This window comes from Thunnus thynnus, chromosome 14 (assembly GCF_963924715.1).
Source record: "Thunnus thynnus chromosome 14, fThuThy2.1, whole genome shotgun sequence".
NCBI lineage: Eukaryota > Metazoa > Chordata > Actinopteri > Scombriformes > Scombridae > Thunnus > Thunnus thynnus.
In genome coordinates this window covers 15397059-15421459 of record NC_089530.1, presented here as the reverse complement: position 1 = coordinate 15421459, position 24401 = coordinate 15397059, and the positions used below count along the sequence as shown (strand labels likewise).

General features: G+C 38.1%; 3 protein-coding genes across 5 annotated transcripts in view; 1 reads left to right on the top strand and 2 right to left on the bottom strand.

Moving 5' to 3' along the window:
• The first annotated feature begins 3 nt into the window (after positions 1-3).
• si:dkey-228d14.5 (uncharacterized protein LOC796266 homolog) lies at positions 4-5790 on the top strand. Its single transcript, XM_067610135.1, has 8 exons — positions 4-287; positions 1375-1441; positions 2545-2592; positions 2693-2755; positions 2846-2913; positions 2994-3124; positions 3925-4102; positions 5092-5790. Exons 1-8 carry the CDS (start codon positions 269-271, stop codon positions 5283-5285), a joined length of 768 nt encoding a protein of 255 aa, XP_067466236.1. The 5' UTR covers positions 4-268; the 3' UTR covers positions 5286-5790.
• Positions 5791-6994: 1204 nt separating this feature from the next.
• eif4e1c (eukaryotic translation initiation factor 4E family member 1c) lies at positions 6995-17442 on the bottom strand. Its single transcript, XM_067610136.1, has 7 exons — positions 17326-17442; positions 14218-14306; positions 9757-9852; positions 8883-8946; positions 8589-8702; positions 8348-8487; positions 6995-8219 (listed from the first exon to the last, which is right to left on the bottom strand). The coding sequence occupies exons 1-7, from the start codon at positions 17425-17427 to the stop codon at positions 8105-8107; spliced, it is 720 nt and encodes a 239-aa protein (XP_067466237.1). The 5' UTR covers positions 17428-17442; the 3' UTR covers positions 6995-8104.
• Positions 17443-20186: 2744 nt separating this feature from the next.
• The window catches only part of tet1 (tet methylcytosine dioxygenase 1), a 35254-nt gene continuing 31039 nt past the window's right edge, over positions 20187-24401 (bottom strand). For all 3 annotated transcript variants that reach the window (XM_067610122.1, XM_067610121.1, XM_067610120.1), the window contains exon 12: positions 20187-24360. In XM_067610122.1, coding sequence (XP_067466223.1) covers positions 23282-24360 — 1079 coding nt within the window. In that variant the 3' untranslated portion in view covers positions 20187-23281. The remainder of the gene's footprint in view (positions 24361-24401) is intronic.

Below are 24401 nucleotides of genomic sequence, written 5' to 3'. Positions count from 1 at the left end.
AACACTTGGTTAGGGTTAAGGAAATATGATGGTTTTGGTTAAAATGATCTCTCTCGCGAGATCTTTCGCAAATCTAAGGTTACCACCTAAACAAGACGCTTCGTGTGGTGGACAGCGCGAAATCCTGATTAGAGGGTTGATTGATATAGACTTCTCTTTGGTGTGTTTTCTCATCGCAACAATGAAGTTAATTTATCGGTAGAAAATCAAACAAAAAAGATACAGTAATAATACTAATACATCGTGGTCATAAGCAGCTGCGTCTATCATGATAGCAGCACAACAAGGTGGTAAAATTTCAATTTAAGTAATAAATTAAGTCATATATATATATATATATATATATATATATATGAAAACATGAAATATTAGAGTATGAAGTTTTTTCACAATAACTACACTTGAGACAGAATTCAGAAACTACATTTATTTAAGTAAGGTAGTAGTAGTACTCAAGTAGTAGTAGGCTACCACAGTGTAAAAATACTCAATTACAATGATCGGTTGATTAAAATGTCACTACATCATATGTTCCTAGAGTAATATGTTTCTTAATCTTGAAAGTAACTGGTAACTATAGCTGAAAAATGAATGTATTGGAGTAAAATGCACAATATTTACCTCTGAAATGGAGTTGAGTAGAAGTTTAAAGTGGCATGAAAATGGAAATACTCAAGTTCAGTATAATTACTTCAAAATTGTACTTGAGTAAATGTGGTTAGGTACTTTCCAGCACTGTATGACAGGGGAAAACAAAGCATTACAAGTCATTACAAGTATTCAAAGAATTTCTTACATAATAGTCCTATTGTTTTAGTTCTCCAACCTGACATTTACCTAAAGTATTAGTGCACATATACATACAGGTTTTCTGCAGGGAGACTCCATATTTCAAAGCCAAAGTGACTAGTAGTGGATCATATACTCCTGTAGCTGTAGTAGTAACTGGCTTAAGATGGAGCATATAGGTGAGTCTATTTGAAAATAAAACATGCAACGTGACAGCGCCAATAAGGCCCACCCCATGTTTCCCAACATTTGTTCAGACAGGGCAAGGTGGTGCTCAAAAGGAGTGGCACAGTAAGAGAAACTCTCTCATAAAAGCCGGGCTGTAATCTGGATGGTGGGAAACCATAACTTACTACAACAGTGCAACATTGTTTCCTTGAGGAGCCTCAACTACGGTTACATCCTATAGGGGTTGGACTTTTTTTCCTTTTTTTTTTAAGTCTTGTACTTATCTTGCTATGAAATTATGAGACTGACTCGATGAGGAATCTGCAAACCCCTGAAGAGGTTTCCCTTTGAGTGTTTTCAAGACACCTTAAGGACTCCTTGTTTTAAAGTTTGCTGCTATTCTTCTTTCTCGCTTAGACATGTTGCTCTGGATTATCTTTCCCATCTCCCTCTCCCTGGTGTCCTTCATCGGAACATGGACCGTGTAAGTTTACCACAAATTCACACCTTCTCGTTTGTCTTTACACACCGGTGAAACTATTACAACATTTTGTTTTACAAATGCAACTTTTATTCTGCCTCTGTGTGCTTTCATGCAAAAGTAATTAATTAAAAGTGAGTAATTAAAAGTAATAATTTGAGACCTCCTGAATATTCTTAATGGGCCAGTAAATACAAATGTTCACCTGTATTCTTCACATCTTAAAGCGTTTAATTGAAAGCTGATGTGTGTTTGTAAGGTTTCATGACAATGTGACTTCTGACAGGCAATATTGACAGTGACCCATCTGAACTACATTATGATTGTCAAGATTTGTATTTGACACTGTACATTCTGGCTAAGGACATTAAGTAGTTATACTGATCACACTTGGACCTCAAACAGGGAGTGATCTGATAATATTACATTGTTTTGGTAGATATGATAACATATCTTTTATGTGCATTTCAACCATAGACTATACATAAAGAGATAAAGCATGAGAAAAGTTGTGCTGTACTAAAGGTACAGTACAAGTATTATGACAGCCTTGAAATATGTGATCAAGCTAGTTTTGTCTTGCAAGGTGTGCAGACAGGACCATCAAGATATCTCAACAGACAATACCCGCAAGCATGCCTGTAAATCAAAGTGCATGTTGATAATTATTAAGCTTTCTTAGTAACTGGCTGCCACCCACGCAGTGATGTTTTTCCTTTCTACATCAGTCCTATTTGTTCATTCTTGCTTTGCCACCCACATCTATTTAGTATTTGACTGAATATCTTATTTATTTATAAATATTGATGAATAATTAAGTTGTTCAGAGTACTTTTTTGTGTCATTACAGGTGGTTTCAGACTATAGTCAAGTGTTTTTTTTCTTTTCAGTGTTAAAAAATATTGGTGTTTATTCACTGCTCTCAATGGTTTCATACCTCAGAAATCCTTAAAATTGATTCAGTAAAAATATTCTGCCTTTTTCCCAAAAAAAGGAAGATATGCTCTTTCTAGAGGCTGTATTATAACATAACAAAAACTACCAAATGCTGAAATTCCTGTCAAAATTCTGGCATCATCTGACATGTTTTTGTTTTACGTTTATAGATATGGCCTGGCCTTCTACAACAATCATGTGTGCTCCCTCAGTGACTGGTGAGTTGAGTCTCATTACTGTAGATAGTCATAAATTTGAACATTTGACGAACATTTGAATAATGTTCGATTCTCTAAAACCTCAATTATTTGTCTTCAGGTCGGGTAACAACTTCTGCAGTGGGAATCTGTCCACTGACTGCTGCCATGTTCCCACCATAAGGTAAAAATACAGTTCACTTAATTCCATCTTTAATGTTTCCTTCCTTATGAGACATTGCCAATAATTAACTGAACAAATTTATGATTCTAGCTCAAGTGGAACCAGAGCGCCAGAAAATTCACTTTTTACAGCCACAATCAACGCTGGATCCTTTCTGTGTGAGTTTACCTGCTCGAGACACATTATACAGTAAATAATACAAGTGATATGTGTTAACCAACTGTGATCTCCTCTTTAGTTCTGCTGTTCTGCATATTCCACCATGCCCACATCATGGAGAAACATGCATGTCATTCCATGCTGAGCAGGATTGCGATGGCCTTTGGTGTGGTGGCAGCACTCGGGGCGTTCGCAGCTGGAAACTGCAACGTAAGTATCTGCTGCTGAATATGTGTGGATACGTTTTAAATTATCATTTTCATCCAATATAAAAAATACATCCCACAAAACAGTCAAATCTGACAAGACATCATCATACAATGTTAACAATAAAGTTTAACAGCCTCTATTTGCACCTGTGCAGAAAGAGCAAATAAAGGTAGGTGACTGTTTGTTTTGTGTCTTCTGTAATGATTTATTTACAGCACAAGAAAAGTCGGCAAAGCCTTGGTTTAGTTTTATATAAATTGTACCATATTTATCTGAGTAAGAACATTGTAATGAACAAGTCCATTAACACAGTATCCACAATGAGAGAGAGCACAATTTAATTTTCTTTTACTAAACACCAGTTAAACAGCTGTTATCTGCACTATAAACCAAATTAAAATATTATATTTTAATGTAATGATATTACTGCACCATTAAAACCAGACGTCCTATTTAGTTAAACTGGAGTGGAAGGGAACCACTTGCAATGAAAGGATTTCCTGGTAAATTCCAACATCACAACAAACACAAACATTTGAACACATATGAGTAATAGCAGGAAGTAGTTCTCGTAATTAGATGAGACGTTAAACTGCACTCTACACTCTTTATCTCAATACATCTTTACTGTAGATGACAGCTACAGGTTTGTTTTTTATGTCATGAACAAACATAAAACCATTAATAACATAGAGCAATAACAGGAAACTCCTGTGTGGACACACAGATAGCAATCTATATATCAATCCCTCCTCTGATTTTCAAAATCTGTCTGTCTATTGACTTCCTGTCCTCCACAGCCACATTACCTGTCACTGCTGCACTACCTTGGAGCTGCCATCAGTTTCCTGTGCATCTGCTTCTACACTGTCCTGCTCACTGATCTGACCAGGAAGTGTGTGCTGACGGGATATGAGAGGGTTCTCTACCCTTTACGCGTCGTCTCCACTACACTTCAAACCATCGTCACCATCTGCTGTATCCTTTTATTAATCTAAATTACTTGTCATCTTGTGCGGTAAGCATTCCACAAAACCCCCCATAAATTATGACCACAGGCGTGCAGTGAGTTGCGGTTGGTATAGTAAGTAGCACAACAGTAAACTATGGTTGCTTTGGTGTGGCTTGAATCAGGACATTTCAGCAATTGACTTCAGCTGTAATGCTTGAGTAACTCTCCAGCTGTTCTCCCTCTGTGCCATAATCGGATCCGGTCCGCTGCTCTGTTTACAAAGTGGGACTGGTCACAACAGAAGCAGCTACACTACATTAATAGAAGTGATGGCTTTTTTTTCTCTATCAATCTTTAACCATTGTTTCCCAATAACACCCACTGTCAAATTTAATATGCACCATCTCCCATCTAGAAGCTTCACTGTAGTAATTCAGGGTTTAATGTCGAGCTCAAAGGTACCTTGACACTCGTTGATGATGCACACCTCCAAGTTTGATGACTAAACCTCTAAACCTCCGGTTAGAAGCTGCCCTAATCAAAATTGAGTACATTATTCACGTGTGCATATATATATATATATACACACTAGCCTGTGTGTGCAAGAACATGAGGTACTGTACTCCAGGATCCATCACACAGATTTCATCATATATATGTGCCATATGTGCCTTGATGAAGGTTATACATTTTGCTAAAGTTGACTAATCATTTAGAAGAAATAACTATTTCTAAATAGAAATCTGTGTAAAAAGTGTATCCATGAAGTTTCTCAGAGAGTTATGGTATTTCTAAAAGTACTACATCAAAGGCTCCGGTTGTTTTTGACTGAGCACTAAAAGTATATTTTGTGCCTTGATACATTTCAGTTTTGTCGTCATTGAAGTCTTTAAGCTGTTCAGGAGAAATTCTCAGAGGTGATTTTTCACCAGTGAGACATGTAACTGCTGTACTGTGGGCGATCTGCAGACCAGCCACTAACTGTTCCATACATCCTTAACTCGAAACCCTTCAGATACTATTTTATTTGCCCAGGACGAATACTTTTATATCCATTTGTCTGCCATATTCGAGTGGATGCTCAGCGTCAACCTGGAGCTGTTTGAGCTCAGCTATGTTGTGGAGTTCAGCTTCTTCTCGTCCTTCATGCTTTCAAATCTGCTGAGCAAAAGAGAGGAAGAAAAGCCTCTGATGATACAGATGTCGTGATATCAGGCTGCCACGGTCCAGCTGGAGGAAAGCGAAGAGGGACTGAGTAATACATCTGTAAGGACAGTGGCTGGACCGTGGCTCGAAGACCAGTAATTGACTCTTCTGCTGGGATGGATCATTGATATCCACTAATGGATTATGACCACTTTTATTTCACCCTTTTGATACTGTTGCCTAAAACTGTGTTATTTTCTTTACTGGGTGTTTCCGTTCCTTAGATAAAACATTCCTTATTTATTGAAAAAAAAAACCTACAGCATATGAACAAAACACATTAGTGATGCTGCCAACAGAACAAAAACAATTAATCTCAGGTATCATACGTTTCTCTGTACTTTGTGCTAATTAGATTTTTGTGCAATGCTCTTTTTGTTGGTTACATAATAGTCCTATTATGTGTCTGTCTATTGGCATTTCCAGTTTTAACATGTGTACAAATCAAATAGTGAATAAGTTTACATAGTCAATCCCTCCACTCCCTCCCTCCCCACCCCACACTCCCAGATCCTCTAGATAGAGTATAATTTAGAAAAATAATAAATTACACACATCAAGGACACTTAAGGACCAAAAAGTTATTAAAATTTCATTGAGAGCTTAATATTAAGGTTCTTTATTGGGTCTAAGCACTTGTATATTGCTCTGGCACTTTAATAAAATCATGAAGACTATACAAGCTGAGCAGTCCTGTTATTCAGCTTGAATGCAGATTTGACGTAGTAGCTCCGTCAGAAGGGTGGAGCAAGTTATACACCCCATTCAGAGAGCTTGAACCTCTGTGGAATTACAAGATCCTGTTTGACTGGATTATTAACAATTATTTAGCAAAAAAATTTTCCAACAGTTGATTCACAGTACATACTGAAGACGTCAACAGGCCAAGTTACATAAACAGAAGCCTCTCATGCCACGGCTGTTGTGTCATTTCCATTACAGAAATGTTAGGTGTGGTCTGTTTAATGTATTTCAGTGTATGATTGTGTCAAATCAAACTAGTGGTTCTTTTTTATGGTATTTAACTTTTGTAAAGCACCTTTAAAGGATAGGTTCACAATTTTTAATAGTCAGATGCCCAAATGAACATTGAAACAGGTTTTACTTGTAATCATTCCTCCTGTTCATACTGACATTTACAAGATCACCTCCATTTGAGCTTCTAATGTAAGTGATGGGGGACAAAATCCAGTTGTTTTGAGCAAAATGTACTTAAAACTTTATCTGAATTTAATATCTGTCAAATAAAAGGGATATCTTCCAGTCTTTTTTGTAAAAAAATTCCCTTTGGCTCTCAACGGACAGTGTTTCCCTGTTCAGCTGCAGTGGAAACATTTTAAAGAATTTCACACTAAAAAGACAGTAACTTTGAAAGATATGTACTTAATTTGACTGATTTGTTGAGCAGAAGCTTTATATTAGCTTCAAGTAAACCCTTAAATATATGTTTGCACATAAGGAGCGCTGTGGATTTTGTCTCCTATCACTTACATTGTGAGTGCATTATGAAGGGATCTTCTAATGGACAATATGAACAGGAGGAAAGATTACAGCAAGAAAAATGTGTCAATCTTCATTTTGACACCTAGCTGTTGTTTTAGGACAAACTTGGAAAAACTGTGAACCTGCCCTTTAAGTCTTATATTTCCCACAGTTCAGTGCTACACTTCATGCTGTGAAAGCATAATTTCTCACAAAACCAGACAACATGGTTGTAGTTTTAATGCAAAGCACTTAACCTTTACTTGAAAGAAGGTAATATACATCCTGGAATAACAGATAATAAAGATACATTATGAGCAAAATCATTTCACAATGAATATCATCTTTCCTTCGCATCAACTGAGAGAGGAGTGCGTTGTTATCTACAGTTTTTTGTTAGGAAGAAAACAGTGAAAAGCACACCTAATTCTGTCAGCATCTTTACTGTATGGTACACTGTAAAAAATGTCATCTATATGCAGTAGTCCACATTATTACCTTAATAACAAAAAGGAAAAAAAAGAAAAACAATTTGAAAAAAAAAAAAACACAAGTTCATGGTTGTCTTTCAACTAAGTAGTTCAACTGCAATGCATACATTATAAATAAATGTAAGGGGAAGAAAGAAAAGTTCAAAAAAGTACTACAAGCAATATTCCATAATTCCAGCATGGCTGAAACAATAAGTGGCCTTAAATCCAAATAATACACTTTGGAGTGGGACCACAGCTTTTACAAAACCTTTAAGATACTGTAGATTCTTCAAGCAGGCGTGTCTGAAAGTTCAACTCATGCGTAACACTTCTGGATAAATCAAGTTTAAAATTGCCCTTAAAATTTGTTCTGTGAACTGTAAGTTGCCTACTGTCTTTTCCTGTGAGGTGAGAAACACTTTTTTTTTTGTAGTTGTTGTTGTAAGGAGTGAGAACTCAGCATGAGAAAAACACAAGGCTGTATCGTTAAGAATTTTTTTTTTTCCAACTCCAAGCCATTAATTGATGAAAAAAAAAGCTTGTTCTCAGCTAAGCTAGGGGAGGTCACTGGTATTAATCACAGAACTCTTCAACTCTAAAAAAGGAAATTATTTGTGTTCTCTTGCTCATATCTGACATCTTCAACCAAATGCTCTTCTCCTTTCCAGCCTCCTCCCTATTTATAACAGATCACTCCACTGATTTCATGTTGGGGGGGAAGCTCCAACTGTACACACTATGAACAAGTCTTGTTTCAATAAAAAGGGAAGGACACTACAGTAGTTGACAACTCAAAAAATTATTAATGTGATGATGCGGGTTTGTAATAATTGTTTAAATCTACAGCAAGTTGAAATGAGAAGTTTTTCAAACGGAGTACATGTTCTTGGTGGTGGATCCGCTCTTGCTGGACGTGTCGTCATGTGACTGGTAGCCGATCATGGCTTTGATGGGGATGTTCAGACGCTCTTTATAAAGTTGCCTGTGGAAAGAAGAGATGGGGGTTGAACACTTGGGTGAAGACAGATGTTTAACTTAGTGTCACCATCTAGTGGTGAGCTGCTTTGATCACTTATTTCCCCGTTAACATGGTGATTTTACAAAACGTACCCTATCGTCATGATGGCGTCCCTGTTTTGGCAGTTGCTCGTCCAAATGGCTATTTTGTCGCCTTTAGGTCTGACGTTGACAACAGCTCCGCACACGTCTTCGCTTGCCTCGTCGAACGACTCGCCGACTAAACACAACAGCTGCAAAATACACAAAACGTGACACGATCATGAATCACAACCATCAGCGGAGAAATGAAATTAATCTATAAGAGTTTCCGCAGCTGTTTCAGTTGTCTTACTGTCTCCATCCAGTAACGGTCAAGGTCATTGTGTCTCTGTTGTTTGGTGAGGGTCATCAGCCATCGACCTCCCAGTTTGTTCCTGTCATCTTCCCACATCGGCTTGATCCCATCCTGACACACAATGTGAAAAAAAATAATCAAATACTCCATTAAATGAGAGAAAATTAAGTGACGTAATGGTTTCTTGAAGTTGCAGCACTACTACGAATATGTAGTGAGATGTTCAACTAGCTTTACAAACATCTCAACAGAAACAACTGGATATTTTAAGTTGTTTTTTTAAAGCCTTACCTTAAATAAGCAATAATCACAGCCGAAGCCAAGTTTGCTTGGTTGCTGTATGTGGTTGTATAATCTGTAAGAAACAAAGAACAATGGTATCAGAACAACAACATTTTATTTTAGTGACAGTTCGAGGTTCACTGCAGCTACATTAATTTAAAACTGATGATATACTTTCCATTAAGCACATTTCACACATGCACAACTGCTCTGCTGTTTCACATGTCACGTGTGTAAAAGTGCAGTTTTTTTTTGTAAAAGTTGCTTTGCTTACATGGGACATGCTAATATTTCAGTTACAGTAGCTATAAAATTATATATATGTGTTAATATTTTAACTAAAATATTGTGTATCTCTAGTGTTTTCAAACTGAGTTAAATCAGCAGCATAATTCTTTATCATATCTAGTTGAGAACAAAATATCTCAGACACATGCAGATGCAGACAACCAAGAAAAAATGATGATGCTCTTGTGTCATTGTAATGTAGCTCTACACCACTATTGTAAAGCTCTGTGTCTTCATCAGTGTTAGAAATAACTAAATGACAGGGTAATTTACCTAAACCTGTGTAATATGGATGTTTCATTCTGCAGGATATCCCTACTTGTCTCCACATTAATAACTGAGTGAAAGAAACAAGGCTGAGTCAAAACCTAGTATATGGCTAGACCATGTATGAAAAGCTAGAGGGCCTTTAATTTGAAATGACAGATACGAGAAGTGATGACACTCGGTCAAGGAGACTCATCACTCAGTCAGTCAGAGACTTTGGTGTATATAGGGCTGGCCCCGCTGTTGTGGTCCAGCCAAAAACAACTGCATTTAAACCTCAATTTTACACAATCATGATTACGTTACCGGATTAGTAGAGAAAACTTACGCCCAAAAGTCTTCCACTGTGTCAAACTTGGAGATGAGACGCAAGTTCTCTGTCCAGCTTTTGCTCTTGTCGTTTTTGAAATACCACAGGGCCCATCTGAGAGGGGAAAACACAAGAATCCAAACATTCAGTATTCAGAGGACTGTGGGAAAAATAACTTTATCACAATCACAAAGTATTTCTTGACCAAAATCAGCTAAACAGACTTAAAAGTGTCTTGATTTTACAGAAATGTTGTGCTGTTTTTCCTGGATAGAAAAACTAAATCAGGAATGTTTATTTTCAATCTAAAGCAGAATGAGCAAATATAGAAGAAGGTATTTACATGAAAACGACAAAATAACTTCAACCAGAGGCCTAATAACACAGATATACACCCTATTTCACAACAGAAAACAACAGCTAGTTACAAAAGCCTGTATATCAATGCAAGAGAACAGAGAAAGCCGGCCATCATCAGCACTACAAATGCAGCCTTTGTTTATGATGGGTGATGTTATTCTTTCATCTATTCCCAGGAGAGGTGGGGCTAGCAGGGGAGGGATGAGGGCAATGAGAGGACATCAGCTGAACCCAGTGCCCCCCCTCCCTCCACCACCACCACCCCCCCCCCACGCTCCCCTCCTCCCCCGATCACAACTGTAAGCAACCATCAACCCCACCCATGTGCCATAAACACTGGTGTTAAACAAAGCTGAGTCAGAGGATGAATCTGTACCAGTGTCATGCAGCTACTCCACTGACACACATTATTACACCACGCTGGTGGTGAGATAAGTCAGCACACACACACGTACAGGCGTGACTTCTCTGGTGAACCTAGCCATGTGACGCTGTTTGTTTACACGCCTTGTCATGGCGTGTAAACAAACAAGTCAGTGATGGATGCATCAAGGCCCTGCTCCTCATGTCAATAACTATGACGCTGGTCAACTCTAATTCGACAACTGTTTAGTGTCGGGACCAAATGTCTGTTCAGCTTATAATAAACATTTTGCTGCCGCTGCCAATTTATTTGAGGATAGACCTATAGGGACCCCATTCACAATTAATGCCTGTGTGAATACAGCTGCCCATAGTCCCAGTTCTCCATTCAGCCTTTCCCCGTTGATCTTGTTCTGGAAGCACTACAGGCCATCGATATCAGGAAGTCAGCCGGTGAGGATCATTTGGATCCTGTTTTCTTAAGATTATCTGCACCTCTTATTAAGGAACACATCACATATATATTCAATGTTTCTATTTCATCAGGCACAATTCCCAGTGTTTGGAAATTGGCCCGCCTGGTCCCTATGCACGAAGGTGGAGATAGCAACAATCTCAATAACAATTACCTGATTTCAATTGTCCTGTCTCTCATTGTGCTGCTATATTCATGGACTTAGCAAAACCATTTGATGTAGTTGACCAGCCTCTACTTATAGAAAGATTGCTCATTACTGGCTTTGATAGGGATGCTTGCAGCTGGTTTCAGAATAACGTATGTGACAGACGTCAGTGTGTGAGGATGGGAGGAGCCCGGTCTGGATCCCTGCCGGTTAAAACGGGGGTGCCACAGGGATCCATTCTGGGTCCTGTCCTGTTCACCATTTATATCATTGAAACTCTCTCTTCCCTGCATGGTTGCCAAATTAATCTTTACACAGGCGATACTATTTTGTATAGTACTGCTGATTCTGTTCAATTAGCCAACAAGAAAATGCAACTCTCCATTCATGCACTGCAACATTATCTTACTTAATCTTAAACTGATACTTAACGCAAATAAAATTAAATTCATTTTCTCAAGATCCAGAAACATAGACTACTTCATATAATCTTCATATCTCTACTGTCAATGGTTCAAATATTGAAAGGGTTACAGAATACAAGTAGGTTATCTTGGCATCTGGCTAAATGACAAATTAGAGTCACCCTCAATGATTTCTCAGAGAATCTTAAATAAATGTTGAAAGAAATAAAGAAATCGTCTTCCAAATCCTAATCTAGGTAACACCTCTCCTCAGGCGTGGGTGGAAGATTGGATTGCCAAACAAAGGTGTAGCTATCTGGGTTAATTACAGGCTCCTGTTTTGAAATAAAGTCAACACAAGTGGAGAGACTAAACCAGGATTATCAGTGGCTGTGTTGCTAGTGGTTCCATTTTTAATGCAGGCTAAGCAACACTTAATAAATGAAGAATGCAAGGAGGAGCATGTCTTATCTAAAAACAAAGGACTAGGGTTTTCATTGTCTATTTATCTGTTGATTATTTTCTCAATCAATCGTTTGGTCTGTAAAATGTCAGAAAATGGTGAAATATGTCGATAACTGTTTCCCAAAGCCCAAGATGACATCCTCAAATGTCTTCTTTTGTTCCAATCAACAGTCCACAACCCAAATATATTCAATTTACAGTCATAGAAGTTATATCTATACATAGAATACATCTTTAAATATGTAGGGCTGCAACCAACAATTATCTTAATTATCAATTAATCAGCCAGTTATTTTCTCGATTAATTGATGTATCAATAAAATGTCATAAAATTGTGAAAATGCTTCAAATGTCTTATTTTGTCCAAACAGTCCAAAACCTTGTATTCAGTATGTATGACAAAGAAAAGCATTAAATCACATTTGAGAAGCTAAATCCAGCAAAATTTGGCATATTTGCTTAAAAAATTACTAAAATGATTATTCAGTTATCAAAATAGCTGATTAATTTTCTGTTGATTGACTGATCGATAAATCAACTAATCATTGCAGCTCTTAATATGTATATTTGCATTGAATATATTTTAGTTTTTTTTAACAAAACTATATTTGGGTACAAATCAACATTCTTCTTAATACCATAAGAAGGCTAATGCTAAATTCTGAATGGTGGCAGTCTCTTCTAAAAGTCTCATTTTAACAACATCTTTAATCATTATTATCTCTAAAGAACAGAGTAGCCATGTCTGGGACAAGTTCTATTGGTTCATCGCATTTCAGTCCTTTTACTACACTCATGTAGACTGTATGCTGAACATTTTTCACAGCATAGTGCAGGTTTTCAGAAATTAAATGTATTGTTCCCATCTTCCAGAAGCTGTTCGTTTTTATTTCAGAACCAAATGAAAATCACATTGCAAGACTTGAAACTTGCTTGAGAGTGTGATCATCTTGTCTACTTATGTTACTGCGAGGTAACAGAGCTGAGCAGCCTGTTCGAATCCATCTGTGGATTTACTTTCATAGAACAGAGTGATAACCAAACTCTTGACAAAAATAAAAACAGTTTCAAGTTTCATTTTCACGTATTATTTAAATGTCTAGTATATTCTGTCACTTCTCATGTCCAGACAACTGACTAAACCTGAGCTCTTACAAGTTAGGCTAAATCTTTTTCTTGCTTTGAGGTAAAGGAGAAAAAGATTTTATATTAATTAAGGAACAGGCCTGTTACTCCTAACTAATGCAGAGAAAGTTTTAGACGGTGACACAAGATAAGTTACAACATATTTTTGTAAATAATATTTCCCCACATGGCAGTCTTGCAAAATTCCAATTAATTTAACAAGCCAAGACTTCCTTATCGAGTCGATGAAGTAAAACAGATGTCCACCATGAAGGGTGTTACGTGGAGGCATCATAAAACTACCCGACTGCAGTACTGCATATTCAAATCAAATCTGAGCGCTTTAAAACCAGAGTGCCAGGATTACATGGGCTGGGCCAGAGCAGCAGACAGGGACAACCTTGACCCCCGAGGCTGAGCTGAACAAGCAGAAAGGCCTAGAAGTGACTTACTAAGTGAACTATTCAGCATTTTCCAAACCAACTGTACAATGCTCCTGAATAGGTCGTCACCACCGCAGAACTATGATAACATTTCTGAGAGGACAATACTGAACAACAATTGCAACACTAACATGCACCGTAGAGAGCTGAATTTTTCATTCTGTGCATTAGATATAAACCTAAAAACAACCTTTTTAAGAGCAGTAGAGCAAATATATTCAAGGTGCTGCATTACAGTCTTTGTTGCAAAATGTCACAAAATGATCTTTAATAATGTGAATACTTTCAGAATATGAGAATACACCAACTATAAACTTATAGAGGTTTTGATCATCAGAAAATGCTGTTTACATGCATTCCAATTGGTGTTGTGTTAATTTCCATTGATATCATTCACTTACTATATAGTGCACTATATTTACTGTCGGCCATTTAGTGCCCTCAAAAATTCCCCAATGGGACAAAAAAAGTAGTGTCCAGTCCACGGCACGTACACTACGACTGTACAGCTGTCAGTGGTGACGCAAAATGATGATGAGGATTAATGACTGCTCACTATTGAATAATTATTGAGTGTCTTTATATAGAGAGTAGTGAATGATTGAACGAGGGAGTGATTTCAGACGCAGCCTATGTAGACACAGTCACCTTTCATTTCCAATACCACATCAAAAACAGCAGCTGTCTTGTTCTCACCTGTTTTGCAAGGGGTGTTTGACATACTGTTCAGGATTCGCAACAACTTGTTGGCTGTCGGTTTGTTGGTCTTCAGTTTCAGGTGCTTTCTAAAGGAGAGACACAAAAATACATCATATATAAGTATATTTATGTTTATATCATATTTTTGAATTAAAAAAAGACATTTAATTAAAAAGCCATCGAAATTGTAGACTTAGTAATAGTAAATGCTCTGTATTAAGGCTGCAACTAACAATTATTTTCATTATCGATTAGTCTGTCAATTATTTTCTCGATGAATCAATTAGTTGTTTGGTCTATGAAATGTCAGAAAATTGTGAAAAAGTCGACTAGTTTCCCAAAGCCCAAAATGACGTCCTAAAATGTCTTGTTTTGTCCAGAACAACTGTCCACGACTCAAAGATATTACATTTACTGTCATAGAAACCAGAAAATATTCATATTTGAGAAGCTAGAACCGGAGAATTTGACATTTTTTCCATAAAGAATGACTCCAAATGATTATCAATTATCAAACTAGGTGGCGGTTCATTTAATTGTTGGCGACTTAGCAATTAATCAACTAATCATTGCAGCCCTACTGCCATGAGAACTCCAAACTCACGATATGAAGCGAGATGTTAAGGTTACAGTCATGTCACGACACACTAGTGATGTTACGCTCCAAACAGACTACTCGACACTGTATTGACTTTCAAAGCAAAAGTATCGTGGCAAGATGTTTTGATGCCTCGTTTCACCACGCCAAATCTCACATGACCACCCCAAACAAGGCTTCGTTACGTCACCCTTGTATCAGAGAGGTGTGGTGCTGGTTTTGGCTATGGGACAAGTGTCTCAGTCTTCCAAAGTATTTAAAAACAGAACTGTAGACACTGTTTAAAAGAGCTCCATTTTAATAATCTAGACTTTAATGAACAAAATAACAATAAAGAAAGCAGTAAAACTACTCATAATCTGACTAACTGTTTCATCTGTCTCACTTTTAGCCATTTCAGCCATTCAGATGCAATACTGATCGCTGCCCAGCAGATGTGGCCATTTCGGCTGCATCAAATGCTTCGCAACAGTGAACCATTTTCAATGCAATTGCTTCTTATTGATTCAGTGCTTCAGAAAGCTTTGTTTCCTCCATCACTATGACACACCTTAAATTAGGTCTACTTATCTACTTATAGGTAAATATCACTTTCATTCATGTGAAGGGAAGAAATCGAAACCGTCACTAACGTGGTTTAGAAATGAATTATTGCTCTTCTTTACTAATATTAGCTGATACACACAAGCCATTACAAAAAAAATCTGCCAAAATACGTCACATTTTCTGGTGTTTTGTAACCTGACGCACCAGATGGTTTGTTACACAGATCCATCTAGAAGTCGTCCTTGGGCACTGTTTGGAAAAGGGCAGGCACTTTCAAAACATACTTGGCAGGCGATTGGATGAACCATCTGTCTATCACCGTCTTATCTTGCCAGGCAGCTGGATTCATTTGAAAACCCTCATAGGACGCTGATTGGTCGGAACCACCGGTGATTCGGACACAAGCGCATAACCTGAAGTCTGATAGAATGGATTCTTACATGATCTTCTGAATCCAGCTGCCTCGCAAGCTAAGGTGTTTTGACCAAGACTGAACGTTTTTACTTATTCATGTAATTACCTCTGCCACCACATGGATTATCTATGTGAATTTGTTGACAGGGTCTCAATATATAAATGATTTATGGTACAATGGGTACGTTTAGTTATAAATTGAAATCTAATGTGCAGAGTTTGACATCTGAAAGTGAAAAGTTTCTCTGTGCTTATTAAAAATCCAATTTTAAGAGGTGGACCTCAACTTACACACGCGTGATGTGGAAACCTGAAGCCTCCAGCGCACATACACTGAGAATGGACTTTACAGTGAATTAGGAGCCATCATGTGTCCAGCTATTAATCTTTTGAAATTACAAATATTTGCATATTCATAGAATCTGGAAATTTTTAATGAGGGAGAAGGAGGAGTTGTCATTTAAAGGTTTTTTTTCCTGCAAAAATCATGTCAGACACACATTACTGTTCCAAGCTGAGTATTTGTGTATGTCTTAATATATGTGTGGAGAAAATATTTAATTGTATTTTTAACATGTACTTTACTGTATATTTATGTATCTATTTTTGTTTATTGACAATGTAGCCTTGCTGTTTTGAATCTGCTTCTTTTTTTGAGGAATACATAATCCATAATGAATAAACAATATTCCCACAAGAAATTACTACGTATATTGTATTGTTCTAAATAAAGTTAAAAAACAATAAAACAAAAAATTAGGTCTTCTCTAAATCTTAAAGTCTTCATTTCAGTAAAGACAATTTTTTAAATCTTAAATTATTGACTCAGATTAATACAGTAAGGCATTAGCACATTACAGTTACTTATTTTTCTAAGGGGAACCAAACTATCACACACACACATGATTAAATATCGTATGGAAGAAACATTTACGTAGATATACCGTCACATTATCGATGCAAGTATTAATTTTAAAGTGGGCTGCTGACTCTAACATTTGACAGCAGCGTCTGGCTCTAGATTGGCACTATTTTAATCGCTGGCTACACGCAACAGCTCGTAGAAAACAGCGAGCTTCATGTCGGTGAAGATAAATAAACGTTTGTATAATTTAACGGTCGCCAGCTTTAGTTTTAGCTGACGTGTTAGCCTAGCTGCGAGCGACATACACACGTGTCCAGATTGTCACCAATTTAATATATAATATCGTAGTGTGACCGTTTTAAAAATGTGCTAACGGTTGATGAAAAACGACGTATGATACTGACTTTAATACCGAAGCGGATTAAAACAAATCATTGATTGGAGTTTGAATGAACAGTCAGTCAGTCCCTCCCTACCGACAAAGTCAGTCCATCACATTGCTGCTGTGCATGCTAAAGCTAACACGCGATCTGTGAGCCGAAACACAACGACTCCCCCCAAAATAAACGGTGCCGTTTCGATCAAGTAATATTAGATAACACCGTCGCCAAATATAGTGGAGATGTAGCTTGTCTTTCCATGAGCATTAGTCGAGTTTTTCCAGCTATCTCGTTTCTCTTACCGGCTCCGATGTCGCCATCTTGACAGTAGAAGTGTTCTGCCCGTTCAGCGCTTCTGCGTCACTGCAACCGCTCACACACCTACGGAAGCCCACTCGGTACATTCAGAGGTAGGCGACAAAAAAGAAACCTGAGATGACACAGTCAAACTTAAAGGACAGGTTCACAATTTCAAGATTGTCTAAAAACAATTGTCAGGTGCCAAAATTAACATTGACACAGTTTTTTTGTTTGTTTGTTTGTTTTGGGGGTTTTTTTGTTGTTTTTTTGCTGTAATCATTCCTCCTATCCATACTGAAGATCCCTTCATGATGCACTTACAATGTAAGTGATGGGGGCAAAAATCCACAAGCCTCCTTCTGTGCAAAAATGTATTTAAAAATTTATCTGAAGCCAATATGAAGCTTCAGCCATCCATATTAGTCAAATCAAGTAGATATCTTTCAACGTTTCAGTTTTTTAGTGCCAAAATCCCTCTTTGTTACTATACTTCCACCGCAGCTAAACAGGAAAACACAAAGAGGGAATTTGATGCTAAAAAGACTGTAAATGCGGCAAATATCCTCTTGATATGTTTAAGTTGGACTGCTGTAGCCTCGTATAAGCTTCAGATAAATTTTAAAATGCATTTTTGCGCAAAATGACTGATAATTTTGTCCCCCATTACTTACATTGAATTTGTGCATTTGAAGGGGATCTTTTAATAGCCAGTATGAACAGGAGGAATGATTACAGTGAGGAAAACCTCTTTCAGTGTTCATATGAGCACCTGACTGTTGTTTTAAGACAGACTTTAAACATTGTGAGCCTATCCTTCAATACTTTTGATGTTCAAAATGCTACAGAGCGCTGTGCCTTTCCCAGGGGAATCCTGCAGATTAAATCACAAGCACCAGAAGCAATATGCGTGCAGATAGATAAAACACTAGTCTAATGATTGTGTTTTTGTAAGTAGACCAAAAAAGGATCAAATGACCAAAATCATAGGGGCCTCTGTACTGGAAATTACATGGCTCAACCACAACATAAAGTGATGACTGCTTTTTAAGTCAAAACAAAGTTGTGATACACAAATCTGTTTTCAGTTTTTGGACTTTTTTTGGAATAGTGGAAAAATCAGTTTGGTGGAGCTGTTAACAACTCATAGACGTCTGAAATGTGACCCCAACTACGCACTGCTTTTTGTAAGACGTCAATAGCCAAAAAGGTTGGAAACCACTAGTTTAATCTTTAACAATATGTTGTATTTCAAAAGCTTGTTATATTATCCATTGTGTCAAATCTGAATCTGAAAAATATGTAGTAAGTAAAGCTGTCAAATAAATGTAGTGAAGTAGAAAGTATAATATTTCCCTTTGACATGTAGTAGAGTGGAAGTAAAAAGTAGCATAGAATGGAAATACTCAAGTACCTCAAAATTGTACTTAAGCACAGTATTTGAGTGCTTAATTACTTTCCACCACTGGAAATGCATAATCAACAACATACCTGATACACATGCACACAAGAGAAAATTATATGTAAATATACAGTACGTATGCAGGAACACTAGGATGCTCAGTGAGATAATTCGTGTCTATAACATACAAATCACACAAAGATGTAAACTACATATAGTAATTTTGATGCATTAAATAAAAATATATGTATCTATCAGATTTCTCAACACTCATTCGAACTGTGTTATCTTTGATTAAAGGGGTCCTCTACAGTACTGTCGACATATTGAATGCACATAGCAGAGATGTTTGCAGGGAAAGCGGCTGCTCAGGATTATCAGGTTAATCTGGCCGTGCAAACTAAGCATATTGAGCTAAAATATATCTCATGGTGCTGTGTTGTTAACTCCTGAGGTCGGCAGTGATTCAGACAAAATACATAGATGACCTTGAACCTGACCGTCTGACTGTGCAGGATGAATTTATGAACGTTTAAAGAATGGCAGATACAGTAAGCGCGCATATACATTCAAATCTAATCTGATGTCTCATGTTCTCATGTTGTCATGTTTCTCCTACTTCATTTCTGTTGGTTGTTCAGTCCCACTAAACAGAGACAAATCCCTGCAGTGCTGCTGCCAGGTGCTATTTCGACAGCTGTGCCCTCGGGATGTTTGGCTCTGAGGTCTTATACTCTAGGGTACCATTGGTGCAAATACTCAACTGTCACATTGCGTCCTTGTCTATTCTGATGACACAGTTGAACTAATAGGGTGAGGTAAGGTGTCATTTCCAAATTATTTTAGTATCAGGCATTTGAGCATAACAAGTATGTTCATTTTAAAATGCCAGACTTATGCAAGGCAAACTTCACTGCACACCAATAAATGAATTATTGATTCTACATATCCAATCAAGTTTTGGCGGCTATCTGGATTTTATTTACACATGACCAAACCCCAAAAGCACTCGTGACTTTTTTTGAAATTAGAAGTTCGTCATTTCACTGAGTCAGTTTGTTTTTCATGTCATTTGAGAGAGAAAAAAAAAATCATATTATTAGCTCTGGAGACAAACTGTACAAAAACATGCAGTGAGTCATCGCTAAACTTTAAGAGGACAAAGTCTAAGTTACTAAACTGAAATTCCACAGCAGTGAGTCAGCTGCTAGTGTGGGAAATTCAGAGAGCCATTTACTGAAATTAACCCATAAAATGTTTTCTCTTTGGCTAAAAATGGATCTGCCTGCTTCATGTTGTTATAAAGAGAGTAAAAGCCCACTAATAGTCTTATAACAGCTATATAACCGAAATAAACGCTTCTGTCAAAGGTGCCATTTTTAAGTTGTATACACATTCAGGCATCACTTCATTACACACACACACACATACACACACAACAAAACAGAACAGAAAATATCATGATCAGGTCCAAAATATAAATATGACTTTATTTCACAATCCCGAAAGAGATCAGCCATCCGTAAAAGGAATGCTAAATTTAGTCTCTTCTCAAGTCTAAACTGGATATACTTTCAGCAACGTACAGTAATTCAGTTTCAAAATAAGCAAGATCATCCATTATCTAAACACCATTAACAGTACAGTAAAACAATATGGTTCACATACATATTTACACATTTTCTACTAATAAAAGTTTTTTTTTCAGATTTTTGAATGCTGGTGCTAGTTGTTAGTTCCTCATTGATAAAAAAAGACTTTCAATGTACTTGCGTAATGTGGACCGAGAACGTCTCCACAATGAATCAAAAGACACATTTACAACTGTAGCTTTGTTTTGCGATATTCAAAATGTTATTTCTAAATCAACTGATTTAAAACGGTTTACATTCATTTCATTTTCTGTGTATGTTGTGATTTTCCCAACTAACCATTTGAGAATTGTCGGAGAGTTTGGTTATCTGTGGAAGACTTTTCGACTCTAAATGAACAATAATTTGCATTTTACTGGTACTTGAGAAACATCATGATCAAAGGTGAGATACTGCAGCAATCCAGTCTGTTGTCAGTCAGTAATCATCCAAAGAAATGATAAAACTACCTTTGTGTTGAAGTATATACAAGATCAGTGTGTGCTGAGTTTCCAAAGAGCACCATACCATCACCGTTCAGTATAAAACCAGTTTGAGTCAATGAATCGACCTTGACATCTTGTCCTATTAGCACCAAAAGGAAGTTAAAGTGTAAAAATAACCAATACGTTTTCTCAAAGAAAATGTTATACCACCAGTGTTAGTGTGAATATCAGTGAAAGGTCTTTGTGCTGAAATTTCACTGGTGAGTTCTTAAAATGAAGAGCTTCTCTTTCGTGGGTAATAAAAAATAAAATCCTGATTCACCAGGGGTTGACAACAACCCCCCTTATTCAGACCCTGTAAGAAAAGCTATCTGTAAACAAAGGCTTCACAAGGGTCGAGCACCCGAAATCGTCTTAGGCAAAAGTTTGAGTGGGATCCGATGACTGTTTATGAGTGGTTTTCCAACAAAAGCAGAGAGGAGGCAAGAGAAGAAATAGCTGGATGATTCAGCATTAACTAACACAGTTTTGTACTCAAGAGTATGGACATAAAAAACTGGCAATATTCAGTTGACACATCTGACATGTGATTTCTGTAAAGAAAATAACAGAGATCTCATTAGCACCATGAACATGTACAGTAAGTCAGATTTTTCGTAATCCTATGATCAAGTGTTTGTGCCCTCTGAATTTTTTTGATTCATTTTTTTCAGAAGGTGAACATCAAGTAAGTGCCAACAATGATGAACACTTTATTGTTGCAGCATTTTATGATTCCTCATTATGCTTATTATGCTATGCTTGAGTTTTTAATGAGAGTGAACTTCCTTAGATATGTGTGCCATTTTCAATCCAAAAAAAAAAAAAAAAAAAAAAAAAAAAGCAGAAATACTGTGAAATAAAACAGGGTTCATGCTAAACTGTCATAAGCCCCTTTCACACATGCAGTCTATCCCTGAAATGTTCAGGAACATTTCCTGTATGGGGTCATGTGTTTAAATGGGAGCAGGGATCGAATTTCAGGGAAATCTGTATCTTTCCCACCTTCAGGGAAAATGCCAGTACGGCTGTGTTGTGAATGAAAGCAGTAACATCGTAAGGACAAGCATGTAAAGGGTTACGTCCGTCTGACGAAAGATGCTTTCACGTGAAGCAAGCGCACCAATCACAAGACTCCGCTGATGATGCATTTGAATCTGCGACTAGTAGCCAATGTTTTCGCGGGTGATTTGATGACTAACAAGCAATACAAGTTCTTTTGTTTGAAAACAAGCTCTTTTTTTCTCCAAAAATGGCTGGAAACTGGACATGCCTTCCGCTGCATACACGTACATCCGGCCTTGCCACCTTATCACCTTCTTCTTCTGTTGATTTTTATGGCGGTTGGCATCTATAAGTGTTGCATTAACCGCCATCTGCTGGACTATCCCTTGCCCTATCTATTCCGGCATTGCCATAGCATGTGTGAAAAGGCGCAAGACGGAAATGTTCCTGAATGCAGCTGCGTGTGTGAATAGCGAAAATCACTAGCGGTGCCTGAAAGGTTATCCCAATAATTTACCGGGAACTATGTGTGAAAGAGGCTTTATATATCTCTATCTGTACATACATATTTAGGCCTATGGATTGGGACCTTTTCAAGTTAAGTTTAGGAAAATAAAAAAGTGCTTCTTAATATGCCATACATAATCTGTGAATAAAAGACAAACCATCCAGACGTGGAGAAAAATAAACAAAACAACAAACCAAAGAAGTACATTTCATTCATCGACTGCCAGCAGAAGTCAGAGGCAGCAGAAGGAAAAGCACGATGCTACATGTGACAATCTGTAGTAAATATATGCATGATATTAGTCTTGTTTTCTACATTATGTAATGTATGCGTTTGCTTAACAAAAGGTTACAGTGAGAATGGCACCAATGTAAAAGCCAATAAGATTCATCTCATGAAAAGAGAACTACTGGCTGAAATAAAGAGCATAGTCCTACTGTACAACATAAATTCTGAGCGTCAACACATAATGCAGGTTATCATAGAAATCTTGCAGTAAACAGGCTTACACCAGGAATTAAATAGAAATCGTTATGATCAGAATAAATAATCACATCTTTTTTGTTCTTAATCATGTATATAAAACCAGTTTAACAACATCTTTAAAATGCTTCAAAGCACCATCTCTTTACAATAAAAACCAACACCGAAAACTCACAGTTAAAAAGCCAACAAACTTTGGTCTTCCTCATCACTTCGAAGGCAGAGACGAAGGAGGACAAAGTGAACAAAGAGATATTAGAAAAGCACAATGAAAACGACATAAAAATGAGAGTAGCAGTTTGAAGTTGACTGAGGTAAGGCAGAAGCACAGGGTGTAGGAGTTTTCTGTGTGTGTGTGTGTGTACGTGTGTGTGAGTGTGTGTGTGTGTGTGTGTTTGTGTGTGTGTGTGTGTGTGTGTGTGTGTGTGTGTGTGTAAAACATGTTGATTAAGTCCAGCGATTGTAGGGGCCCGTCACTTGGGTAAGAGCGTAAGGGGACACGGTGATGACACCATCCCTCGGAAGAGTCCATGCTTGACGTGTGGGAACATTCATCCTCCTCCTCATCTCTTCTGCCTCCTCCCCTGTTTCCCCCTCTAGCTCCACACCTCCGTTGCCATTCTTCCCCACCCCTTTGCTCAGACTGTCCTCCATCCTTAATCTCTCCGCCTCCTCCTCCCTGTCCCGTTCCCGCTTGGCCATTTTAGCATCCCACATAGCCATCCCGTGGCCTGGCTCATTCAGGGACTTGTGCTGGTAGAAGACCAGGGAGATGCGCGTGGGGTGGCTCCGGTTCGGCCTGAGGATAGGGGTGGTGGCGTGGAGCTCCCGCCGTGCACATTCTATCAGGATGGAGCCGTGTGAGGGTGCCACGGCTACTCCGCCTATATCATGGTCCAGGAAGTTGTGCTCGCTGTCTGACCACACCTCTTCCTGCTTAACTTCCTCTGGTTCAACGGGGGTCGTTTGTGGGGGAAGGGGGAGAGATGAGAGCGGAGCGAGGCCGTGGCCCCTGACCTCTGCGCCGACATCTCCTGCAGCCCTGTGGAGTCCATTGAGCCTGCTGAAGAGGCCCTCAGAGGTAGGTCTGGGGGAGAAGGAGGAGGGAGGAGGAGCACTCCCACTGGGGGAGGGTCTCCGCAGAGGAGAGCAGTGCACCTCGTTGGGCTCAGTTTTAAAAGTGTGGGGGTAGTCACTAAGGGCATTATGTGGAGGTATACGTTCAAATGGGTGCCCAAACTGATTTTTGGGAACACTCTGGTCACCAGATGCTGGAGAATCACCATTCATGGCATCACTCATTGTCTTATAAGTGAGAGATAAACCATTCTGTCCAAACTGGAGGCCAGGCAGGCCGTGGTGGTTGGGGGAGATGATCTCCCTCTGTGGGGTGACCCCTGCACCCGGAGTAGGATAGCTGCTGGTGCTCTGGCTGTAAGTGCTGGGTTGGTTCCTCTCCGGTAGGTACCTTCCAACACTGGCAGGTCTGGGTGGTAGTTTGTAAGAGCTGTAATAGGCCTGTGGCTCTGTTTCGAATGTAGAAAATACATGTATATGATAAGCAAAA

Coding starts and splice junctions, on each gene's coding strand:
- si:dkey-228d14.5 (XM_067610135.1), top strand. Junction 2,593..2,692: donor GTGTGCTCCCTCAGTGACTG/GTGAGTTGAGTC, acceptor ATTTGTCTTCAG/GTCGGGTAACAACTTCTGCA. Junction 3,125..3,924: donor TCGCAGCTGGAAACTGCAAC/GTAAGTATCTGC, acceptor TGTCCTCCACAG/CCACATTACCTGTCACTGCT.
- eif4e1c (XM_067610136.1), bottom strand. CDS start 17,427: ATGTACCGAGTGGGCTTCCGTAGGTGTGTGAGCGGTTGCAGTGACGCA. Junction 9,853..14,217: donor AAACACCCCTTGCAAAACAG/GTGAGAACAAGA, acceptor TTCCCCTCTCAG/ATGGGCCCTGTGGTATTTCA. Junction 8,220..8,347: donor GACGCCATCATGACGATAGG/GTACGTTTTGTA, acceptor TTCTTTCCACAG/GCAACTTTATAAAGAGCGTC.